Below are 24,743 nucleotides of genomic sequence, written 5' to 3' on the forward strand. Positions count from 1 at the left end.
TGTGAGCGGTCACAGAGTTCCAAATCTTAAAACATTTAGAGGAGATCTTTTTGGAGCTCACTCTATTCGGTTTTCACTCTCCTGAATAATTTGGTATCATTTGCCAACTTCATTGCAAAAATGTTTCCGGATCATTTATGAGCAAGCTCAATAGCACCTGGTCCAACAGAACTCTAAAACCCCGTTATTCATTATGAGCGCTATCAGTTGACTTCTACCATCTGCTTCATATTGTTTAATCACTAATCTATAATCCACTGTTAAATATTTTAATTGCTTGTGCAACCTCCTTATTTCACGGCTTTTAATTTCTCCCTCTTGTGTATGCCGATAACACGTACTTACGTCTCTGATGTGAAAACACAGTTGTGCTTTCTTCTCCTCCAGTGGTGGTTCAATTTATAAGTTGTATTCTGATGACGATGAAGATGGAGAAGCTTCTCCTTCTGGCCAACAGATTATTGAGAACTCTATTACGATGAATAAAATGAAGCTGCTCAAGGCCAAGATGGAAAACATGAATCTCAGTAAAAAGGTGAAGCTGTGTCCTCTTCTGCCCCCCTCCGAGCCATTTGTGCCTTCACATTCCAGCTCCTTCTAAAGAGTTGGCTGGCTGCCTTTCTTGCTTGGCCCTCGTTTTCCTCATTGCTCTGTTAAAGGGAGTTATTGCCATGTTGGCTTTAGAAAGTCGGAGACCATAAGAGAAGGTAAATGGAAAACAAAAAATCCTGATTGTTCTGTAGTAATGTTCTTTTTTTTTCAACTGTATTCTAGGTCCCGTGTTATAACAGAATTTGCTTATTGAAATTAGAATCCAAACTTCTTCAGCAGGATGTCCACAGTTATTAGTCAGGACTTTAAATAACATTTCAGCAGACCTTGCTAGAAAAGGGCATCCAAGTTAGGCTTCAGAGTGGGAATGGCATTGTTGTGTTGCTGAATACTGGCATTTAATTCGAAGTTTGGAAAGTGGGATTAAGAACACTTCCTTCCTCTCAGGCTTTGTGCTGCTGAGATATAAAGAGTACTCTCTCAGCTCGAGGAACCTAGCATTTCCTTGCAGCAATTTTGGAATTGCTGGCCATGAATTCTGTAAATGTTGCTGTCATGTAAATGACAATAACTGTTCCTCGGTTTCCTTTTTTTCACAGCCTAAGAAGATTATAAAAGTGTTTCCCCATCCTCCAATGACTCCTCGTCCATCCAGTGGATCAATAGCAGCTGCTCATCACCGTTTTTTCCAGGCACTCCCTCAAATCGGACAGTCTGGCTTACTGTCTCCTGGGAATTCATTTGCCTCAGAATTGCCTCAGAAAGCATTTTCGGCTTTGGGCACAGCTGATGGAAGGGTGCCTGCCATCACCAGTGAATTCTTCAAGGGAAAAGACAAATGGGAGGTCCTTTCCCAGCCTCAGTCTGTTGGTACCACAAGGGTGATGTCTAAAACAACATGTATAGAAAAAGAAGCAGCTAAATTACCTAGGGACAACACGGTGTTAGTCCCAGCTCCACTTACCAGTTCTGAAAACAATGTTGAAAATGGCGCACCTGCAAATGAAGGAGCTCCTGTCCTTTGTCCAAATCTCAGAAACACAGACTTACATGCTGCAGAAGAAAAGCTAACGTTTATCCCAAACACAGATGCTTTGGCATCAACAGAAGCAAACATTGCTGAACCGTGCAGTGAATTATACGTAGAACAGGTGAACTCAGAGCGGGTGAGGATGTCTGTTGGGAATGAAGACTGTAACGCTGCAGAACATCCTCACAAGCTCAGTACAAAACTTCTGACCTCTGGAACTGCAGATGCTTGTGTTCTTAACTCTCATGAATTAAATTCTCAGAAGAACGCAGGCCTGTCACCTCTTCAGTGTTCAGTCCAAACGGCACGCTGTAGCCCTCGGAAACCTCACGCCCCCTTCAAGTGCTTTGAAAGCGGTAACTTCAGGCCTGCTGCCCCTCCAAATGTGCTACGATCGTTGGAAGTACGCAATTTAGCAGACTCCTCTTATGCAAGGAGTCCTAGACATCATGGCATCAGAACAGACTCACCTGGTAAAAGACCTGATACCCGTTCTAAAATAGAGGCAAGAGGAATCACAGAGGTGGCTATCAAGGCATCCAAAGAACCTGTTATTTCTGTAAATAATGTAGGATTGCTAACTTCGCTGGCCCGAAACACAAACAGGGATGACTTGCAGAATTCCTCTGGAACAAGCAGGTTTCGGACTTCTGGTATTACACTAACTACAAACTTCCAACATTTTCAGGATGAAAGCTTTAGAGTGACCTCCCCTCACAATGACATGCCTGGGTATTTTCTAGTAAGTACTGACATTCTCGAAATAGAAGGAACCCTTATACTGCCTGGAAAATGTTGTCTGTTTTTCTCCCTTCCTGTATGATCAGTTAGTTCGTGCCCTCCTGATAAGTTCTACTAAATCAATTAAATGGATACTGTCAGCAGAACAAATGCAGTCAAATATCAGAGTAATCATTTAATTGCTCCTAAATTATGCATCAGTTATGAAATTAAACTCAAATGTTTTACAGCTCGTAAAAATAAGTTTTCTGCAGTAAAGGAAGCCAGATTGCAATGTGTGCTTAACAATACATCCTTCGGCTGTGCATAAATATTTAAAATACTAACGGGCTTTTATTAACTTGATTTAAAATATATGCACAAAACCCTGCACTCTCCAAAATCTGCCTAAGGTGACTAACTCCAAGAAATAATACTATTTAAAATACAAAAGAACTAAAAGAACATAGGCAATAAAACTCACTGTCAGTATTTTAAAACAACCATCACAGTATAAAATCAGCATAAAAGCAGATAACATGAGCAGGGAATAAACAGGACAGGAGATAAAAATCAATTAAATAAAAGCTTCTTAAACTGGCTCCTAAAAGCCAGTAATGTAGATAAATTTCAAGGGACAAAGGGGTGCCACATGTGGGGTGCCACCAGTGAGAAGTTACCATCTCTACACATTGCCTGCTTCACTTCCATGGTGAAGAGTGCATGGTGTAAGTGCTTGATATAAGGAGCTTCACTGGTGAACTGGACAATATGGAACGAGGTGGTCCTTCAGGAACCCTAGTCACATGCCAATGAGAGTCTTAAAAATAAAGTATCAGCACTAGAGATGGGTACAAACTCAAATACGAACCAAACTTGATCATGAACTGGGCTGCTTTTTGGTTCACGAACCAGCAGTTCGTCGGAGCTCATTTCTGATGAACCGCAATGAACCACTATGATTTTTAGAGCAGTTCGCATGGTTAATTTTTCAGTTCATCACTGCGGACAGCCTGGTGCCGATCAATCTGTTACTCAGATTGGGGGGGGATGGGCATTCTGCAGACCTGCAGCCCCGGAAGTGATGAACCGACAAACCAAACAAACCGGTTCTTCAACTGGGCAAGTTCATGGCGGTTTGTGGTTTGTGAAATGCGACGAACCACAAACCGCCGTTTTCCCGGTTCGTGCCCATCTCAAATCAGCATTTTGAATAGTTTCCAGTGTTAAATAAGTTCCAGTGCAGATCTTTCAAAACAGAAGAAATTCAGTCCCTCTATGCCACTATAGACTGTGGTCTGGAGACTGCATTTTGGACCAGTTGAAGTTTTTGGCCAGTTGTCAAAGGCAGTCCCTTGCAGAGCATGTTGCAAGAACTGAACGTGGCTGTCATCAGAGCATAGATTGTTGTGGGTAGATCACACTTTTTGAGGAGAGGCCACAGCTGGCATATCCGCTAGAGTTGATTGGAGGTACAACCTGTCATAGAAGAAACCTGAGCTTGCTGCCTGTGGGCCAAGGTCCAGCACACTCCCCAAACCACAAACCATTTCCTTTAGGGGAGTGCAGTCCTCTCCAGGACAGGCTGACCAACAGTGCTCAATCTTGTCTGGATTGCATTTCAGTTTACTGGCTCTCCAAGGAGCTCAGGGTGGTTACATTATTTTTCTCTCCTCATTTTATCCTCACAATGACCCTGCCAGGGAGACTAAGCTCATCCCATCTAATTTACCTTCTCCGGCCATTGAGACCCTCACAGTCCCACCTGACCCAGTTGAGAAATGAAGCATATTGTCATATTCGTGACGTTTCACTCCAGATTTTTGGACAATCTCTCCAAGTAGTTTTTAGGTTTACATTAAGTAGTATGGGGGACCTGATGAGCCTCTACTGGAGCCCAGAGCATAAAAAACTGAGGATGAGCTACAGACCTCCAGTATCGTCTTTAGAAAGCCCTTAGCCAGGTAGGAGCAGAAGCATGGTGCCCCTCCCAACACACCTAGATGCTCTGGAAGGATACCATGGTCCAGGATGCCACATGGAGAGCTCCAGGAGGAAGAACTGGGATACACGTCCACTTGCCATTCTCTTGGACAAGATCAACAATCAGGATGTTTATGTTCCAAGTCTGGGTACTATTGAAATTTAATGCAATTTTTTAATAAGTAAAGGTTTTATTTAAAAGAGACGAATAACGATAGAAACGTATACAAGCACTAGATTTGAATTAGATTTAAACTAACAGAAAAATATATTCAAAGTCTATAACAGCACAGCTAAATTATGTAATAGTTCTCTTCCCCTCTCCTTAGTTGCTTATACCCAGACTTTAATGTCAGTGATTTTTAATCAGTCATCTCTTCTGTATTTTATCTCTATAATATAATTACCTTAGTTTATCTTCGTTTTAACCTAGATAATCGAAGAAGCTTTTTTCCAGAATTCCAATATTGGTCTATTATGCACATAGGAAGTTAATTTAGCCATTGATGCATATTCATCCATCTTGTCTGTCCACTCAGGACACAAATCTGTTTTCTATTTTGCTGCATATAGTACTCTCGCAGCTGTCGCCATATACCAGAAGAGGTCTCCCTGTTCTTTTGTAACATTATTCGGTAAAATATTTTAACAGCATATTTTTTTAGTTCAGCTCAAACCTTGAGCTTGAGAATCTTATGCATCACTTCATGTATCTTTATCCACTATCTTCATGCTTCCTTACGTGTCCACCACATGTGATAAAATGTTGCATCCGTACATTGACATTTCCAACACTGTCCACTGTAGTCCTTACTAATCCTCGCAATATCTTTGGGGTAGTATACCATCTAGAGAACATTTTGTACCAGTTCTCTCTTAACAATTGGCAATCTGTAAATTTAATATCTTTGGTCCATAAATTTTCCCATTGATTCATGGAGATGGTTTCTCTGAAGTTTTTCATCCATTTTAACATACATTTTTTAACTTGTTCCATTTCTGTGTGGTGTTGCAGTAGAATTTTATAATTTTTTCCTAGTAAATGCTTCAAGTCACCGCTTATTAGTAATTCGAATTCTGTTTTTTCTCTTAATCTGCCACCTGATTTGAGGGCATGTTCTTTGAACTTAGATACTAGTTGATGATACATCAAAGCAATGTTAAATTGCTTGTGCTTTTAACACGTTGGCTGCATAATCTTCCTTGATAATCTAGCAAGCATTTGGCCAACTGAAGGAGAGGCCTTTGGTTTCTGTTCTATTTGGCCATCTCTGTGTTTGTTTTAGAATTGTTTTCATAGTGTAGGGCCTCCCGTAAACACAGAGATCAGAATGAAACTTGGCTTGTACATTTATGATACAGTTCTGCATCTGACATGGGGAGTTCTTTCAAACTTGTTGCAAAGGGAGGAGGAACAATATGAAAGATGCTTTAACATAATTTCACTGTTAAAGTCAGGAATGGAAGCTGGCATGCTGCATATCACTGCTTTGATGGAGTCTGCATTGAACCAGGAGCACTTTTGTCTTGAAAATAATACTTCATACAAAAATGAGACAACTTCTTTTATCTAAGATGTCTGTAAATTATAAACAGTTGCCTCAACTTAAAGCTTGCATTTTCAAGTACCGATAGTTCTAGCAGGGATACCCTAAACACTTCCATTAGTACAATTTATCCTTCAGATGAGTTTTATCTATTTATGATTTTTTGAACCCCTGCCTAACTCCTCTGACCATTCTTGTGAGGATTAGAAATGGTGGGATGTGCACTCTCCTGCCCTGTCCTTTGAGCTCTGAACGAGAGATCTTGGCATGTACAGTAACAAAATTTGTTCTGTTTTGAGAACTTCAGCACTGATTTTTAACCCAGTTTTTGAGCCAATTTTGAGGAGAGAAAAAGTTGTAAGTAGTTGGGTAGGGGAACCCAGCAAGGAATGTGGAGGAGAGGCAATGGAGAAACAACAGGTGCTAAAATGCTCAGGTTTGTGGATGGATGGAAGCAGGGGCGGCGGGCCTATTGAGGCCAGGTAGGCGGTGGCCGCAGGCGCGGGGTGCCGGAGGGAGCGCCGGAGGAGGCTCAGCGGGTGGGAGCGCGCGCCACAAAGCACCAGCCTCCTATCCCTCCCACCCCGCGCCGCTGCCGCCGCCAGCACAAGCCCCTGGCCAGGCGCAGCCACCGCGGGCAGGCATCTGCGGCGGCACAGGCAACCGAGCGGGAGAGCTCGGAGGCCACCCGCCGCAGCAATCGGGCCGGCGGCGGCGCGTGCGCTTGCGTGATAACGTCACGCGTGATGTCATCACGCAGGCTGGTGCGCGTGTGCGCTTGTGCGCGCGTGGGGGTGCCCGGCCAGCCGCGAGCGAGGTAAACCCTTGCTCCGCCCCTGGATGGAAGGCCTCTAACCTAACAGCTCCCAGGCAGAGAGAAGGCTTCCACCGTCATGTGGTCGGTGTTCAAAGATAGCACACATGTGCAGGCTTCTGTACCCTTGTGTGGTTAGGGGAGCCCATTTTGGATCTGAAAGCAAAAACTCTTATTTTCTGTATAATATGTTTTTTTCAATATATAGAAATCTTGTTTGTATGTAGTTCTGTTCACTACCTTAAAGATCAGCATGGGGTCACCCATTTTGTTGCTAGAAGATAAAAGTTGGGGGCCTGCAAGGAATCACTGGGGTTGGGCAAACTGGAAAGATTGGCACAACTGGGAAATTCCCTCTTAAAGACTGCTGAAGTGTGGAATTAGAATATCTGCCCCTTAGTCATCTGCCCCTAGTCATCTGCCCCTTAGATTTCTAGCATTGTAGTACAGGTGCCTTACAACGCTGAATGCTGAGCCAGGAATCTGCTCCTCTAACCTCGGGTACAGCACAGAGGAGATAGATATTTACTTCTTTCTCCCCCTGACCCTAGTTTCACCCATCATGCCTAGAAGAGTATGTGAGATTGCTTTTGGATAGTGTAAATTCAATTTTATTTGGTCTGCAAAGAGACAAATAATCTTGGATAACCTTTCTGCAGTCATTTTTAATTTTAATGTACTGAAGGTATTCATGTATTACAATTGGACAAGATCTATATTTATTTAAAATATTTCTATTTTTTTTTCCTAGTGTTCAAAGCAGTTTGGTCATATTAGTGTCCCTAAAAAATTACAGTTAAACAATTGTATATGCACGCACACATACATATATGCGTGTGTGTGTGTGTTTATTATAAAATACATGTGTATATATGTATGTAACATGCATTGGATCTTCATGATTGGATGTATATTGACAATTATAAGACAGATAGACTCGGTGGATATTGAGCAAGTCCATTGTTTTAAATATTTAGGAACCGTTTTTCAGGCTTCAGGTGCTAGAAAAGTGCATGTGGACCATGTTTCAACAAGCGCATTTAAAAGTGCGCATGCGATTGAGAAATATTATTGGTCTTCTGGGGACCGGAACATAGCGGCAGCTGTTAGGATTTTTAAGGCCAAGTCTCTTGCCCGATTACTTTGTGGGGCGCCTTTGAGTATAACATCATACCGTTCTTACTGGCAGTCACTGGAAAAAGTGCAATCCAAGTTTTTAAGGCACATTTTGCAGGTTCCCTTTTGTGTCTCTAATGCACATATTCGTTTGGAAACCGGCATGGTCACGGTAAAAGCGCGCTTGTGGATTGCTACCATTCTTTATTGGTTCAAGCTAATGACTAAACCCTCCGGTTTAACTGGTCTAATAGTACGAGACTCTAGAGTACCACACTGGATTAAAGAAACGGAGCGCAAACTGGGTTATTATGGTTTCTCTAAACAGTTCCGGATGAATAGGGAATATGACTCGGTCAAACCCTTCGTGAAACAAAGAATTATGGATATTGAAAGGCAGTATGACTTGAGTCAAATTAAAGGTTATCTCCTGGGAATAGGAAATTTAAACCAAGTGATAATGATGCCTTACTTACAAAATTTGGATAAAGCTGACTATAGGAGAGCAGTTACCCTCCTTAGAATGGATATGTTACTGTCAGCGGTCATAGAGGGTAAATGCACAAAACAACCACTCGAGAAAAGAGTGTGCGTTTGTGGGGCCGGGAAGATAGAAACAAGGGGACATGTACTTTTTGAGTGTGAGCTTTATCAAAATATTAGAGCAGCCTTCTTAACTCCAATCTGCAATCAGTTCCCGGGAAGAAATGATAGATTTTATCTAGATAAACTTTTAGACAACAAGGATCAAGAAATTACTTAAAAGGTGGCAAAATTCGCTGTGCAGGCCATACACATCAGGAAATATTTAAATATTTTATACCTTCAGGGATTTAAGTATTTAACAATTTGGTTTTAGGGAACTCAGGTCTTAAGGTTTTAAATATTTAAGAATCCGAACTCTGGAATTTTATTAGACAGGTCTGTAAATAATGACTTACCTTGATTGTAGGTTGTATGTTACTACTTTTGGTCTCTGACCGTAATAAATATACTGACTGACAATTATAAGACAGACAGTGAGACACAGAAACTACGCAGGAAAAGAGGACACATTGAAAACACACCAAAAACTCAGTCAAATGACAGATATAACAATTAAGATTATATCTGGCACTTAAATGTGGTTGGAGAAAGTGCCCTTGTGAACTTCAAGATTAGGAGAGAGTTCCACAGATGTGGAGCTGCTAATGAGAAGGCCCTAATTCCAGTCACGGCTGCAAAGGAATGGTGGTCCACTAAAAGAAGCCAGTGCATCTTATTCTCATAAGGAATAATTTTGTTTACACATTTTTAAATAGTTAAACACTTAAAGAGCTGTATGCTGCAGTTGGTCGATTTCAGAGACATAACTAGAGAAGTCTGTAGAAGCAGTACTAGACAGGACTCTTGTGGTACATTGAAGATATAACCCATTTTTTTCTAGTGTATGTTTTTCTAAACTAGAGCCCAGTTCTTCAGATACTTTCACAAAAAGTATTGTGGGAGCGACTGATAAATGGGCTCCAGTCCACAGAAGCATCTATTAAGTTAAAATGTGTTAGTCTTCAAAGTACCATCAAGTGCCTCTTTGTTCAGGTTAGTCAATTTACAGGAGTTGGAACCTCTGAAGAGAAGGACAGCAGGACAACCAAAGTCATCGTTATGAAGCCGTAGATCAGGGAAGCTGACTGAAACAAGCTGGCTAGAAAGTTGGTCCTCTACTTCCCCCCTCCATAGCAGCACATGTCTTTATGAGTTATGGATTCACAGTAATTAAAGAAACACATCCAAACCTTTGGAAACATTGACTGCATATTCCTAATACTGAGGCAATTGCAGGGGTCTGAAGTCTCCCTCCCTTTGCCCCCTTTCCACATTGGCATTGCCTCTGTCTTAGGCCCTTTAGAGCTGCATTTTGCATTGCATAGATAGGTAAGCAGAATGAAAGTATTAATTACCCTTCCTCAGCTATCCTTTCTGATTTCTAATTTGCATGAATTATGTTTGCTGGTTGTACGCATGGGAGACTGAAAAGCATTCCTACCCTTGGATTCTTGTGGCAGTCATTTCATAACTGATCATTTTTGTCTTCTCATTTTGTAGCATTTACATTTGTAGCTTAGGAGATTGCAGGTACAATTTTAAACGTATTGTTAAATGACTTAGATTAGCTCAGCCATCATCTTCCTCTTCACTGCTGTGTTAACAAACCAAGCCTTCATTTGGCTGAATAGTGGCTGTAAAGTCTTGGAGCGTGACCCATCCTAAGATATAAAAGGCAAACCGTGTTGCCGATGACTCACTTTTTATCCTGGCAAAGGCGCAGTAAGTTGTCGGCAACACTGCTCCTGCTCCAGGATAAGCCTGGAGAAGCAGCGACCAAGGCCTCCGTAGCTTGGCCCTCCCAAGGAGGCCTCTGTAGGGTTGCAGCGGCCTTCTCCATCACCGTGGGGCCTTGGGAGGGGCGCAGCGTTGCACTGGGCCTCCCTGCGGCATCTGCAGCCACAGAGGCAGTGGTGGCCCGGACTCCGGAGGCCATTTTCTAAAGCCCGATGTTTTTACAATGGACCTGGTTGCTAGTAATATAAACATAGTCACTAGCATGAGCAGAATTAAATCCCTCCCTATTTCCTCCCATCATTTGGTTCTTCATTCTGCCGTGGAACCCTAATAACTTGCAGCAGAGGAAGTGGTGGGGGAGTTAAATGAGGACAATGGACTTGATGCTGTAGTATATGTGTTTGTACGCACATGTGTGCATGCATGGGGCGAGCAGGAGGACTTTGTTGAGCTGTGTACTAATTTGCGTACTGGCCCAGCACTGTGAATGGAATGTGCCATAAGTTGATATATGCACAGCTTATCAGATCCATGATTAAACGTTTTTATTATATATATATTTAAATAAAAACACAATCCATATGACACGTCGGGCAAAAAAGTTGGTATTCTGAAGTTCCCTGAACAAAATTAAATTTTTAACCAGTCTGTTTTATCAGACTCCTTTTCGCTCTTATAAGGAGTCCTGTTAGGATTGCCAGACTTCCAGTTCTATTATACTAGCCCACTAATGATTTCCACAAATACGCCACACACATTCTTGCTGCTATCTAACCAGTGCATAACATCTTATCATAATTCTTTAAATACACTTTAGAATTAAATGCTATTTCATATCTCATTATAACCTTTATCAGCACAAATATTTTCTTCCAAAATGAAATAAATTATGGGCATTTCAAAAAAACCTGCATCAAATCTTCATTTTGAGTGTACATCTGTATATTTTCAAATTTTGTAATTATTTTTCATTATTTGTAAGTGTCAGGTTTTTCCCTCTTGCGTGGTTACAATTTATATTGGTTGAACAGCCTGTAAACTTTGTTTCAATGACCTCCACTTGGTATCTCAAAACTATAGCTATGATTATACTATATTTCTGTTTCTATCCACCTTTGTCATCGAGGATCAGAGCAGGTTACAGTTTTATTTTTAAAAATACCATGCTTAAATAATTATTTTGCTCCATCGTTTATTTTGACAGGAAGCATTTTGTAAACTGGAAGTTGTGTAATGCTAAAGTTTGAAACATGCTAATACCAAAATGCTTTGTCTTTGTTTTTCTATTATCCTGTTTTACAATGAATTCTGTATTTAAATTTTTTTAGTCTCCTGGGCTTGGATATGGAAATATTATGGCTACAGGGAAAAGAATAGGTGAGTAATCAGAATTCTTATGGTTTGATGATGACTTCCTATGTTATTATAGATGAAGCAGGGAAAAAGAATAAATGTGTTCTGTAAATTGTGACTTAATAATTTAGGAGTGAGTTGCACCTTATTTTGATGGAGAGTAGGGAAGGTGTCATTTGATTCAAAGAAGTCAAGAAGACCAGAATTTCCTTAACTTTCTCAGACATGCTTTCCTGTGGGTCCCAGGGGCTATATATCTTCTGGTCATTGGACACTCACTTACATTAATGCAGTATTGTAAGAACTGGGTCAAGTTAATTACGGTTAAAACTGTCTTACAAACACACAGGGAAAACATGACAAATCTGGTACAGCTATTCCAGATGGGTAACTGTGTTAATCTGTTGCAGAAAAATAAGCAGGAATCTTGTGCTACTTTAAAGACTAATAAAATTTTATTCCAGTATCAGCTTTCATGAATTCGAGCCTACGTGTGACTCTTCATTATGCAGTCCTTTTATGCACAGATATGAAATAAAAATAAAAATCAGCATCTGGATCTATGAAATTCAAAAAGCACGGGGTATAATGTAATGATGTAAAATTCATACCTGATCAAGAAGAACAGAGACCATTTATTAGTTATATAAGTTAGTTAACAGCTGTAGTTGTTGAAGTGTTCCAGGTTTTGCTTAGTTAAAACTAGAGATGGGCACGAACTGGGAAAATACTGAACCATGCTGTTCATGGTTCATCGCGTTACATGAACCACGAACTTTCACGAACTTGCCCTGGTTTGTGAACCAGTTCATTTGGTTTGTGAAAATGTCACTTCTGGGGCAGGAGAAGGTCACTTCTGGGGCTGCGGAAAGCCCATCCTCCCCCTTTGTCTAGGAAACTAATTGATCGGCGCCAGGCTATCTGCAGTGACAAACAGAAAAACAAACAAACCAGCCTAAAGTTTATGGTGGTTCATCAGAAATGGGCTCTGATGAACCGTCGGTTCACGAACCGGCCTCATTCGTGATGAATTTTTGTATTTCAGTTCATGCCTGCCTCTAGTTAACATCAGTAATGAGTAAGAATCCAAAATCTGCAGCTTCACAATTGAGTCTCCCTTTGAAAATGATATATTCTTCAACAAAAGAAGAATGGTTTTAGGTGGGTAACTACGTTGGTCAGCACTGCAGTAGAACAGCAGGATGTGAGTTCAGTGGCACCTTAGAGGCCAATAAGATTTTCAGAGTGTAAGCTTTCAAGAGTCAGAGCTCCCTTCTCAGACACAAGTAGGAATGGAGGTCCCTGAGTATTTATATCCCAGCCAAAGGTGGGTGGGGTGTTACAAGGGAGGGCATCAGAAGGTAAAGGTACACTGCAGCTTAATTAGATGAGAGAATTGTTATTCAGCAGTGAAGAGTCAGATCTTCTACCACTGGTTTTCAAGCACTGCAGTTTTTAATATCAGATTTTTGCCCGTTTATTCTTTGGTATAGGAATTGACCTGTCTAAAATGGGGAGCAGATAGGTATTGTTGGCACATGATGATGTATATTAAATTGAAGGATGAGTAAGTAGATGAGCCCAAGAGATAGCTGATGTTTTTAGATCCTTTGAGTGTATTACCTGAATATACATAGGGACATAGTTGTCTTACATCTTATGGGGTCTGGTCCTGAGGTCTCAGTCTCTCTATTAGACAACCCACTGTTGTTGTTAAGAAGTTGTTTTAGATTAAATACAGGCACCCATGGATGTGCCATTAACCTTAAGGTACAAACTGTTTCCAAATCTTTAATAATTACAGGCGAGGACAAAGTGATAAAGCTTAGTAGCAGGCTTTCATAGCTGCTACAAAGCTGTCATAGTGGAGCATAGCAGGAACAGCGGTCCTGTACATACGTGGGTCCAAGGCCATGAAGGGCTTTGATGTTGATGACCAGCTCCTTGAATTGAACTGATAACTGATAGGTAGGTAACCAATGGAGTGACTGCAGAAGAAGAGTAATAATAAGCATGCTCTGACTAGCTTGACTTTAAGTGCAGACCCATGTAGAGTGCATTAGAGTAGTCTTGGCTTGAGGTCACCATAGCATGAGCCAAGGTGGCCAGATAGGTGAAGATGAAAAAAAGAGAGAAAAGTCCCCCCCTCATGGCTTCAAAATTTGTAGAAATGTTACATCTCTAGTCCCTATATAAGAACAAGTAGACACTAAAGTCACAATATTCAGAGACCAATGGGAGAACATGTCAGTCTCCATGGACACTGTGTTTCTCACTTGAAAGTTACAGTTCTTCAGTAGAACGTCAGTGGTTGTGGTTTATACGCTTTGAACAAAGACTTGGGGTACCTTTTTTTTATAACTAATTACCGGTGTTAACTACTGTAGCAAAACAGGGAACTCCATACCCATTACAGATGGTAACTTGTGAATGTATCTATCTTGATTTAGATTTGAATTGTACATAATTACATTTAAAACTGTACTTCCTATCTTGCATGATCCCTTGATCTTGCTTTTTGTTTTGTTCCATACCATAAAAGGCCCACACAGTGATTAATTGCATCAGAAAAAGTCTGTTTGCTTCTGCTGAAATGAAATTTTGTTAGTCTTTAAGGTGTCACAAGACTTCTGAGTATTTTTGTTGCTACAGTAATGTTCAAGTCTGTTCAAGAACCCTTTTAAAAATGAACGTTTAAAAATTATATCCTATGGATGATGGACTTGGATTGCATAGAGATAATTGTGGATGTCTAATAAGAGATCTATGAAAACAGTGTTTTGAAAATAATACAGAAGTTTTGAGATGTTACAGCAAGTCAGAGAACCAGTGTGGTGGTGGTGTGTTTAGAGTGTCAGACTAGGATCAGAGGGAAGCTGTTTTTGACCTCAGAAAGCCCTCAAGTATCTGGAACGAGAGTATTTGCAGGAAAACCACCTCCCATATGAACCTGCCTGGAAACTCAGATGTTCTGATCTGTGGCCTTTTTCCAGGGCCCCCCACCTATTGACTATAGGCAAGTGGCTGTTGGTGAGAACGCCTTCCTTTCAGAGTTGGGACACCACCGCCAAGAACTCCCTCTCCAGGGAGATCCACTTTGGTCCATCCTTACCATCTTTAGGTACCATGCTAAATTTGTGTATTTTAACCAAACTTTGAATTTGGGAGTTTCAGTTTTACTGTTGGAAATGGAGTTGACTGCAGGTATTAACGGTGTTTGATTCCCCCCCCCATTGTGCTTATTATTAGTATTGTGGCATTTATATTTTAAAAGTGGAATGTCATTTTTTAGAGAAAACAGTAGCTTTTGCATCTACTCCGCCCTCCCCTTCCCACCTATGTATCTGACCAGTTTCTTCTTGCCTTTCATGCATCTGATGAAGAGAGCTGTGATTCTCGAAAGCTTATGCTCCAGTAAAGTTGGTTAGTCTTAAAGGTGCTACTGGACTCTTTTCAGTTTTGCTACTACAGACTAACACGGCTAACTCCTCTGCATTTGTGAGATAATGGGCTTTATTTTTGATGAGTAGGGGCAACAAAAATTCAAGACAGTGTACAGCCATATGCCATACTGAATGCATTTTAACTTACAGTGCTAGTGTTGTCATTTGATTTCTTTGGTCTTCTGTAAATGTGTGTTTATTCCAATAAAGTAGAATTAACAAGATTAACTGTTAAGAAAAGTAACTATTGTTTGTGTGTGGATTACGTTTGTTACACTTAGTACCACAATATTTGTGAGAGAAATTACAAATACATCCAACTTGACCCCGTTCTCATGATGTTGCATTAATATAATATTGATTAACAGGCAAATCCAGACCTGGAAAATGTGGAGACGGAAAGCTTCCCTTCTTCTTCCCTCCACCCCCAACACGTCACAGAGGGTAGCAGCATAGGAATTCTGTTTCTCTAAGTCTCTGAATAAAATGGCACCTCCTTGGCATTCTATCACAAACTCGCCTGCAAAACTGCCAAGAACGGCTCTGTGCTGCTCCTGCTTGCACCTGCCTACCCTTTTTGCCAACAGCATGACGTAAACAAGCAAGTGAAGCCCTTTACTGGGCCGTTGCTTAGTCGTTAGCATATGTGTTGCCTATGTAAAGTGCCAGGCACTCTGGTAAGCATTTGCAATATTACAAATTCTCCTTTATGTTGCTTTTAAAAGAACAAAGTTCACATCTATGCGATAGTCAAAGATATCCATTAGGAGAGGGTGTACAGATTTTGCAGCCTGGCAAGGAGCAGCCAACCAAACTACGAGCCAAGCCAAAAGTGACACCTTACGCAGGTTGGACACTTGTCAGCTTCCCTCAAGTTTTGATGGCGTCCTGGTTTTACAGCGTTGCTCTCCATTACAGCTGCAAGACCAGGATGCCTACATTTCCCATCAAAACTTGAGGGAAGCTGACAAGTGTCCAACCCGTGTCAGGCGTCACTTGTAGCTTGGCTCTGCGATCATATATCTTCACCTCCCTTCCTGCCGAGGGAGGGGCTAGCAGGGTGATGTTGCATGACTCCAGGAGAGCCTTCTTGTTGCTCAGCGCTTCAGTAGCACAGAAAGCGTGTTGGTTCAGATGTAGAATTTAAAAAATTGAAGACCACTCAAAAGCATTCAGATGTGACAGCAATGGTAGAGAGCATTTTTGGTTTTTCGCTACCACCCCTATCACCTCATTGGCCTGGAACTGGCCTCTGTGGTGTGTGTGATTGGAATCCATGCGAGTCTCCTGCCTCCATTGCTCTAGTTGTCCATTTCATATCCCCCCACTAGCAAACCAGAGGACCAAAACCCTCGTAGACCAAAGGAGAGAGCACTGGAATGGGACCGTTTTGTCCTTCCAGCCTCCCATGTTCCAAACCATGATGCGGGCCGGAACAAGAGCCATCCCTTCCATTCCCTAGAGCAAAAGGGACTCATTCTAATTGGTTCGATACTTCCTGTGCTTAAAATTTGTTTGTTTTATACAGCCAGCATAGCCAGTGGCTGGAGGGTTGGACTAGAGTCTGGGAGACTCAGCTTCGAGTCCCCACTCTGGCATGGAAGCTTGCTAGGTGACCTGTGGCCAGACACTCTCAGTCTAACCTGCTTCACAGGGCTGTGAGGATAAAGGGAAAAGGGGAGACTATTGTAAGCTACTTTGGATCCCAATTTGGTGGAAAAATGGAGTATAAATGACTTAAATAACTAAATTTATAGAGCCTATGCTCAGCCAGTTCATTGCAATCACAAGTCTTGTAGTTTATACTGAGTTTCCCTTGGTATTTCTCCCCCAAAGAACTGCTTAATTGTGGATTTCCCCTACCTCTGACAGAGTAAGTCCCAGATCTCTTGCCCATTGTAGTATCATTTTTTAAAATGTTGGTTTTAATAATGCATATAGCCGTGACAGTAACACTTGCATTCTGGGGTTTCATACCTTTATGTCCCAGATTTCATTAACCCCTTATGTGCCTTCTTAGTCTTAGTTCTTGTTTTAAAAGCAAAACCCTTTTCTGAAAATATTTAAATCATAGTATGTGCCAGCCCTGGAATTTCAGTCTTAATTTCATCAAGAAATAAACCTCCTTTATCAAAATCTTTACATGTAACAATGTTTGTTACAAAGGACGAAATCTCCTGACTTCCTTTTTTACAAATCAATAACGCCCAGGAGTATGCTTTCCCACAGTTCTTAGGGATAATCACCTGAAAAAAAACACCAATTGGCAAGGCCAGTCATGCCCAATAACATACTGTCAATGGCACTCATTCGCTTATTGCTTTTATGACACAGTGAATCTTTAGACATTGAAAGTTTTCTGCAGAAAAAAGCACCAGAAATGTTTTTCCACCCCACATCTTTGTAGCTAGATGCTTATTGATCAATGTATTTCAATTATGTTCAACAGCAAACACACAAAGGCAGGATAGTTTTGTGGTTAGAGTGCCAGGCCTAGTACTGGGGAGTCCATAGGCCACATCCCCTCTCAGCTATGAACTTCCTTGAGCAACCTTTGCCTTGTCAGTCTCCTTTAGCGTAGCCTACCTGATAGTGTCGTTTTGAGGGTAAAATGGTGCAAGGGAGAATTTGCACTGCTTAGGGCTTCTTGCAGAAAGGATGGGATTGACATATATTTTTGACCTCTGCATTTACTAACTTGCTAGCGTCAAAGTCATTTGTTTATTTTCTTTTACCCCAAGTGGAGAATTTTCCCCATGGTTCTTTTCTGTCAGTTCTGACGCCGTACTGCTTCAATTTATCCCTTGATTTCCTCACACATTTTTGCCTTTAGTTTTTGCTTTGGCTTTCTTAGTTTCTCCTTGTTTCTTTCTGGTTCTTTTGAGATGACTTTTACCCCGATCTTTTTCCGGAAACCAATTTTGAGTTGATTTTCAACTTGTGCATAACGTTTCTTTAGGTTTTGCTTGTCCCCGCTCTCACCCATCTCCAACCAACTTTTCGATGATTGGATGTTCATCATCATTGAACTGCGCCTCTTTTCACCTTCCTTTCTCCCCCTACCCTTCCAAGTTTTCTTTTCCATCTTTTTTTGAAATTGCCATTTTCATAACATTATATTGACCTATTGTAACAATACATGCAGAATTTCCAGTTTTCATTTTTTTAAACTAAGGAAGTCTCTTGCCAGCGCGGCTCCAAGCTTCATTCCAGCAGATATTGGTTTGCCTTGCCAGTGTTGACTATTGCCTCCTAAATCTGGGACAGCCCATGTGTGGCTCTCCAGTTTGTACCATGAGGAATGGGGAACTAAGGTATAGGTGGAACTAAGGTATAGGTGGAACTAAGGTATAGGTGGAACTAAGGTATAGGTGGAACTAAGGTATAGGTGGAACTAAGGTATAGGAAGCCTAAAAGAGCTGCTCCTCTTTTAGGCTTTCCCATGCAAATTTTTCTCCATGTCTTCATTTTTGAATTTATTTTAAAAAATCAGCCGTTATATTGATATAACATTATAAACATATGCAAAAAAAAAAAACTAATTCCAGTGCTTGAGGATCAGCTGCTAAGAAAATCAGGAATAACTTGAGTGTATGGACAAGCCTACAATTTACAGTAAAGAAAATAAAATAAAAAATGACAAAATCAGAAAAGAGAAAAGCAATGGTAAGCGTCCACCTGTAAATTAAAACTTGATTTAAAAAAAACAGGTATGAATTCACCTGCTTGGCCTGCACAGGACAATCAAATGAAGGGTTCCCAGATAGTAGCGAACATCAAGTTGAACTGTCTTTGGTCTTTCACGTGGATACATTCTGTTTAATTTAGCCAATTTCACAATTTGCCACACTTTTAAAATCACTTCCTTAATAGAGAGAATTTTGGCAACTCTGATTTTTTGCTGTAATAGTTTTTGCAGCTGTGGACATAGCAATCGTTTGTTATGTGTACTCTACGTGCAGCCAAGTCATATCTGACTTATGGCAACCCGATGAATTAACAACCTCCACATAGCCTATAATTAACAGCCTTGTTCAGGTCTTGCACACTGAAAGCTGTGATTTCCTTTATTGAGTCAAGCCATCTCATTTTGGGTCTTCCTGTTTTCCTACTGCGTTCAACTTTTCCTAGCATTAATGCATTTTCCAGTGACTCTTGTGACCAAAGTATGATAGCCCCAGTTTTGTTGTTTTTGCTTCTATGAAGACTTCAGTTTTGATTTGATCTAGAACCCACTTATTTGTCTTTTTGGCTGTCCACGATACTCGCAAAACACTCCTCCAGCACCACATTTCAAATGAATGAATTTTTCCTGTCTGCTTTCTTCATTGCCCAACTGTCACATCCATATGGTTGTTGTGGGTTTTCCGGGTTGTATTGCCGTGGTCTTGGCATTGTAGTTCCTGACGTCCTGATCTGAGAGATCTCTGTCTTTTGGTGCTACACCTCTGAAGATGCCAGCCACAGCTGCTGGCGAAACGTCAGGAACTACAATGCCAAGACCACGGCAATACAGCCCGGAAAACCCCCAACAGCCATCGGTCTCCGGCTGTGAAAGCCTTCGACAATACATGTCACATCCATACATAGTAATGGTGAATGCATAGTATGAATTATCTTCGTCCCCTGAGAAACTTGCTTATCCTTAAGGATTTTTTTCTGTTTCCTTCATGCCTGCCATTCCAAGTCTCAATCTCCTTTTGATTTCTTAGTGACTAGATAGCAGTGATAGGATATCTTAATTTAGAAGTTCATTGTATGTATGCTTTATTTGTTATATTAATTGTGTGTGTCTTGGGCTAAATGAAAATGAAATGACATTTAGAATGTATATTCTCTAAGAGTCCCAACAACATTATTTTAGTGTTTTTAGGTACTAATATTCTAGATATATATGTTCCATTTGAAGATACTGCTTTTAAAGGAGAAAATAGATTTCCCCCATGACTCTGCTTCTCTTGCATCGTTTCTCTGATACTATTTTTGATTTGCTTTTTGAAAGCAGGTGATACAACGCATCTTCCACCTGTGAACGGTTCAGTAAAGACTAAAAAGAAAATAGCGAAACACTGCTGCTTCTGTGGAAAGAAAACAGGATTAGCGACTAGCTATGAATGTAGGTATGTTGAGATTGCGTATTTAAATGTGCATTTCTCCAAACCAAAATATATCAGAGAAAGGAGAAGGGATTCCTCTAAAGAGGTGAGACAGAAAGAAGAAACTAAACAATGTTTCAGATTCAGGTAGGTGATGAAAATGAGAGTTTATCATCCACAGAATTGAAAACTTGGGAAATGGCACGTGTAAAGGTTGCTGTGTTTCCTTTTCAAATACTTGGAGCCAAGGGCCAGATTTTTTCCTGATCACCTTGTTCCAGATTTGAATACAAAATGTAAAGTTAGTCCGAATTGAAATTGGAGAATATGGGGGTGGGATGCCAAGAGTTCATCTTTTCGTCTAAGATCTAGGACCAGTTTCTTTGCCAGAAATTACTGTTTGTCTTTTGGGTAATTTATGTAAAGCACAGCGAAGGTGAGGCAGGGCAGACGAAACTAGCTGGGATGGCCATCACAGAAATGAACAGAATAATGGCTACCTCACAAGACACCATAATTTAGGGGTTTTTAAAACTGGTTGTCTGAAAGCGACGATGTTGGACTCGCTGTGTTATGCAAAACTCAACAGTACTCTTACTGTCATTCAGCATATCTAGTGCTTCTTTCACATTGTCTTCACCTAAATTTAATTTTCAGTATAAAAGATACTTGTCTTATAGGTTATTTTTTCAACTTTTGGTTGCGTTTATCTGGAGCATTTCCATTGGGTGATGGGCATCATTATGAACACTGGGATCCCTAAAGTTTTTAACAAATGTTTGTTGTTTACTTGAACCAAAGAGAGAACGAAAAAACAGATTTATTCTTTTGGGGAAGCCCTTGTATAATCAGGTGCTACACCATGGAAGATAATGGATAATACAGGTTCATGACCATATTATATGATGCAGGCATAATTTCCTCTTCGTCCTACAAAAGGAAAATGCAAAACAATCCAAGTAGAAGTGCAGTAGCAGCGCCGCTATCCACCAGTCATAGCATAGGGTTTGCTGCATTTGGAAGGTCATGGCCAATAAGATCCACCTTCCTACACAATGTATGCATATCCTGGGTGACAGATACTGTTACTTCTTGTTTAGTAGGGTAAGGTTGCTCAGCTAGTGTACAGTACATGGACAGGGTGGTGTGTAGAGGAGCCTGACTTAATATCCCTGATAGATCTCCCTGCCCTTACCTGCGTGTGGTGCTTTCTGCTTTGTCCTTCCACAAATATTTCTAGCAGTGGAATTGAGGTTCCTGTTGAGTGTTTGTTTTTAGAGCCCTCAGGCTGAGCACCTCTAAGGTTTCCGAGAAAATCTGTTACCAGTCCGCCTTTATGACTTTGACATTAGCCTTGGATGTTTATGCCAAGAGACCTTTCACCATAGTGCCCATCTCCCAAGTTCCCACTTGCGTGTCTGAAGTTCCCTAGAGAGGGGAACGGAGTGGTGATAAACCATGCGGTTCACTTGGATATATCAGAAGTGTGTTCCTTCTCTAGAACCTCTGTGTCACAGCTGGGGTGATGGGGTTCACAGCAGCAAGTCAGAACCCCATGTCTTCCATTGTGGAGATAGAGACAATCATTTTGGCCTCTCCATTAACTACACACCATTTGTCCTAGTGTCACTCCTGGGCAAGACCTGCCTGTAGGGAAGCATAACATTCCCGCTAAGTCCTGCTTGCCACTTGCCTTTGCTTTAGCGGTCATCCCAATGTGGTGATTGTGTCAAAGTAACAGTGGTGCAATGCTGGCATATCTTTGAGCTCTGCTGATACAAAATGGGCTTAGTGAATGACAATCCTGTTCTAATCCACCGGACATAAAGCACGGGCAGGATTTGCTCTGTGAGAGATGCTCAGAGGGTACCTTCTTAGTTCTCTTCCACTCAGTCTATATCATTCCAAGTGGGTATAGACTGGAGTTCCCATGCCCATCAGCCTTGTGTTGCCCCGTGGTCCCCATGGCACCTGCTGACACTTTTCCTGGCACCTGCCAAGGGGCTTTTGCCCAACAAAGCTTCTGATGGCCATTGGAAATTTTGATTGGCTGTGCAGATTTTTTTAAAATGTTGCTTTGATAGGAGCTGCCACCACAGCACAAGGATCTTCACTGTGTGACTGAAGGTAAACTACGGTAGCCACTGTATGGCTCCAGCTCCTGTGGCAACCATTTTGGGGCAGCCATTTTGTTGCCACGCCCACAACACTGTGCCAGACATGTCTGCAGGCTCAAAAACGGTGGGGACCCCTGGTGTAGACTGTTAGGGTGGTACAAAACACCAAGCAGCAGTTCTTATCAAATAATGTTATTTTAAACATATTAAACAATTTAATTTTTAAAAATTTCAAAATGCTTTTTAGTTGTCCTAACACTTTTGCACATTTTAGTCAGAACATTTTTATTCTAGTGGTTAAGTGGTTTGGATGTGAATCAACACTCTACTGGTTCGAATTGCACTACTGCCATGAGCTCAGTAGAGTAAGCCCCTCCTCTCTGGCCCAGCTGTATTGTGGGGATAATAATAACACTAACTTGTTCACTGATCTGAGTGGGGCACTAATCTGTCTAGAACTGCGGTACATAAGTGCAGCTATCATCCTCCTCCTCCTCCTGCCAGTGTCTGTTTCTGAGACAGGTGGAGTGCAATGCTTCTCAGCACTATCAACTATGCTATCTTTCTGGACTGGTTGGCCAAGACTGGTGTCAGGAGGGCACCTTCGTCTTACAGTTCTGGTCTTACCAGATTTGGGGGGGGGGGGCGCACAGATGCCCAGCATTTGTGCTGCAGTGCCCCATAGGGTCCCATCTTGTCCTCCATGCTGTTGCCATCTACATGAAACTCCCAGCAGGAGTGATGGTCTAGAGCTTTGGAGGGAATCGTCACTAAGTGTGTCCACAAATGTTCTGAATGTGAGCCAGCGAACTCCAGTTCAACAATACTGAGCAGGCCTTGATTGACAATATACCAGGCAAGGATTGCGAAAACAGCCTGATTGAATGGTTAAGCTTCACCTCTGAACCTGATCGCTTGCTCCTTTTCCCTGGGATAACAGGGCCCTCTTGCATGGGAAAGTGTGGATAGGTCAAAATGAGGATTGGAGAAAAGCCTTTCACGGTCCTCGGGGCCAAGGGATCATCTCTTGTCTGTTACAGAACCATGTTTCGGGGGGGCAGGAGAAGGGAGACCGCTAATCCTTTCCTTTCTGCCTTCAGATGCGGAAACAACTTCTGTGCGACTCACCGTTATGCAGAGGCTCACTCCTGTACTTACGACTACAAGAATGCAGGACGCCGGTACTTGCAGGAGTCAAATCCTGTGGTCAGTGCTCCAAAACTTCCCAAAATCTAAGCTTGGTTGCGTGGCCTGCATCTGGCTGTGGTACGGAGAGAAATGGCGGCTCGAACTGTTTTTCTTTGGATGTGCTTCCAATCTCAGATTTGCCAAGTAACCAAATGCTACCAGGCGACATGTGATTGAAGAACAATGTAAACACGACTGTTTTATTCTTGAGCAAATCAAAAAAAATTTAAAGTAGTTTTTAAAAATGTACGTTCTGATTTAATGGTATTACATGTCTTGTGTTAAGCGTTTTGTATTTGAAAATGCTCTTTTGCTAGGCAAGTCTTTTAAAAGATGCACTTTACTGGAAGTTTTAATATATATATTTTATATCCAGCCACAAAGAGGGGGGGGGGGTCTGTACCAAGGATGCCAGGTCTCCTTGTGCTCTAACTTGCTTTTTTTTGTCCACTGTGTGTTATCTTAATTTATTTCAGCAAGAAGTTTCCCTTTCCATTGAGCCTGCCTTTCAGCGTTTAGGGACTCTTGTGTCTGCTACACCAGGTTCCATTCGGCTTGGCAGGCCATGTACAGTGTCTCCAGTCTGGAATTATATCCTGCTGTCCCTTATGCCACAGATTTTTTTTTTTTTACAAATGAGTTCCCCTTGTTCTCATTAAATAGAAGAAGCAACTTATTTTCCCTTTTCTAATCCTCTTTTTTTAAGAATTTACAAGGTGTTGGCTGCTGTTACCAGGAAAAAAAAAACTAATAAATGTTACATTTTCATGCCGTTTTGAAAGAAGCAACTGGCTTATACTGTGTGACAGGTTGCTGGCAAATGGGGCGAGCATTAGAAAATTGTGCTGCCGAGAGGCAGGTCATGAGGGCACTGCAGCAGGCAGTTCAGTGGGCATCATGTAGATGCCTGGGCGCATTGCGGGCTCATCTCAATGAATGTTAACAATGAACCTTTCACAGCATCCTGAGAGGGGTTTTCTTTTTAGCAGACCCTCAAGCAAATTCTGATTTCCCATCAACACGACGAGTACTCGGCATTTACAAACGTCAGCTGGTACGTTTTTCTTTCTGATCGTTCCGGCATTGCTACTTTATCATAGATGTGCGAGAAAGGAGACATTACTAAGATCCCTTGTATATGGACTCTTTAAACCAGCTTTGGCTTCTGCAGATAAACTGATTTTTAAAAAGGTTTCACACACTTAAAGGATAACCACCCCCCCACCGCCCGATCAAAATAGGTTTTGAAAACGTCATGTTAATGCTTCATTAACTCCCAGAGGGAGAGTATTTTGTCTTTTCCAGACCAGTGAAATGGAGCCACTGAAAGAGTTCCTGCTTATGGATAGGTGATTTTCACCCTCTATGCTGAAAAGTATTCCTATACAACATTTTTAAAAAGAGGAAAGCAGCTGCAGGAGCGCTGATGAATGATGCGTAGTGCCCTCCAGGAGCGTAAGAG

The 24,743-nt window shown here is 41.5% G+C and overlaps 1 protein-coding gene across 4 annotated transcripts in view; it reads left to right on the forward strand.

Annotated features, from left to right (window-relative positions):
- ZFAND4 (zinc finger AN1-type containing 4) overlaps positions 1–24,056 on the forward strand; it is a 35,417-nt gene extending 11,361 nt beyond the window's left edge. Inside the window, exons 6-10 of one of the 4 annotated variants that reach the window (XM_054983068.1) lie at positions 388–535; positions 1,152–2,324; positions 11,413–11,461; positions 19,883–19,996; positions 23,194–24,056. In XM_054983068.1, coding sequence (XP_054839043.1) covers positions 388–535; positions 1,152–2,324; positions 11,413–11,461; positions 19,883–19,996; positions 23,194–23,429 — 1,720 coding nt within the window. In that variant the 3' untranslated portion in view covers positions 23,430–24,056. Of the gene's footprint in view, positions 1–387; positions 536–1,151; positions 2,325–11,412; positions 11,462–19,882; positions 20,001–23,193 lie in introns of all 4 variants that reach the window. The other 3 variants (XM_054983069.1, XM_054983070.1, XM_054983071.1) reach the window with 3 other exon arrangements.
- The last annotated feature ends 687 nt before the right edge of the window (positions 24,057–24,743 follow it).

Source organism: Eublepharis macularius, chromosome 6 (assembly GCF_028583425.1).
Source record: "Eublepharis macularius isolate TG4126 chromosome 6, MPM_Emac_v1.0, whole genome shotgun sequence".
NCBI classification, from domain to species: domain Eukaryota; kingdom Metazoa; phylum Chordata; class Lepidosauria; order Squamata; family Eublepharidae; genus Eublepharis; species Eublepharis macularius.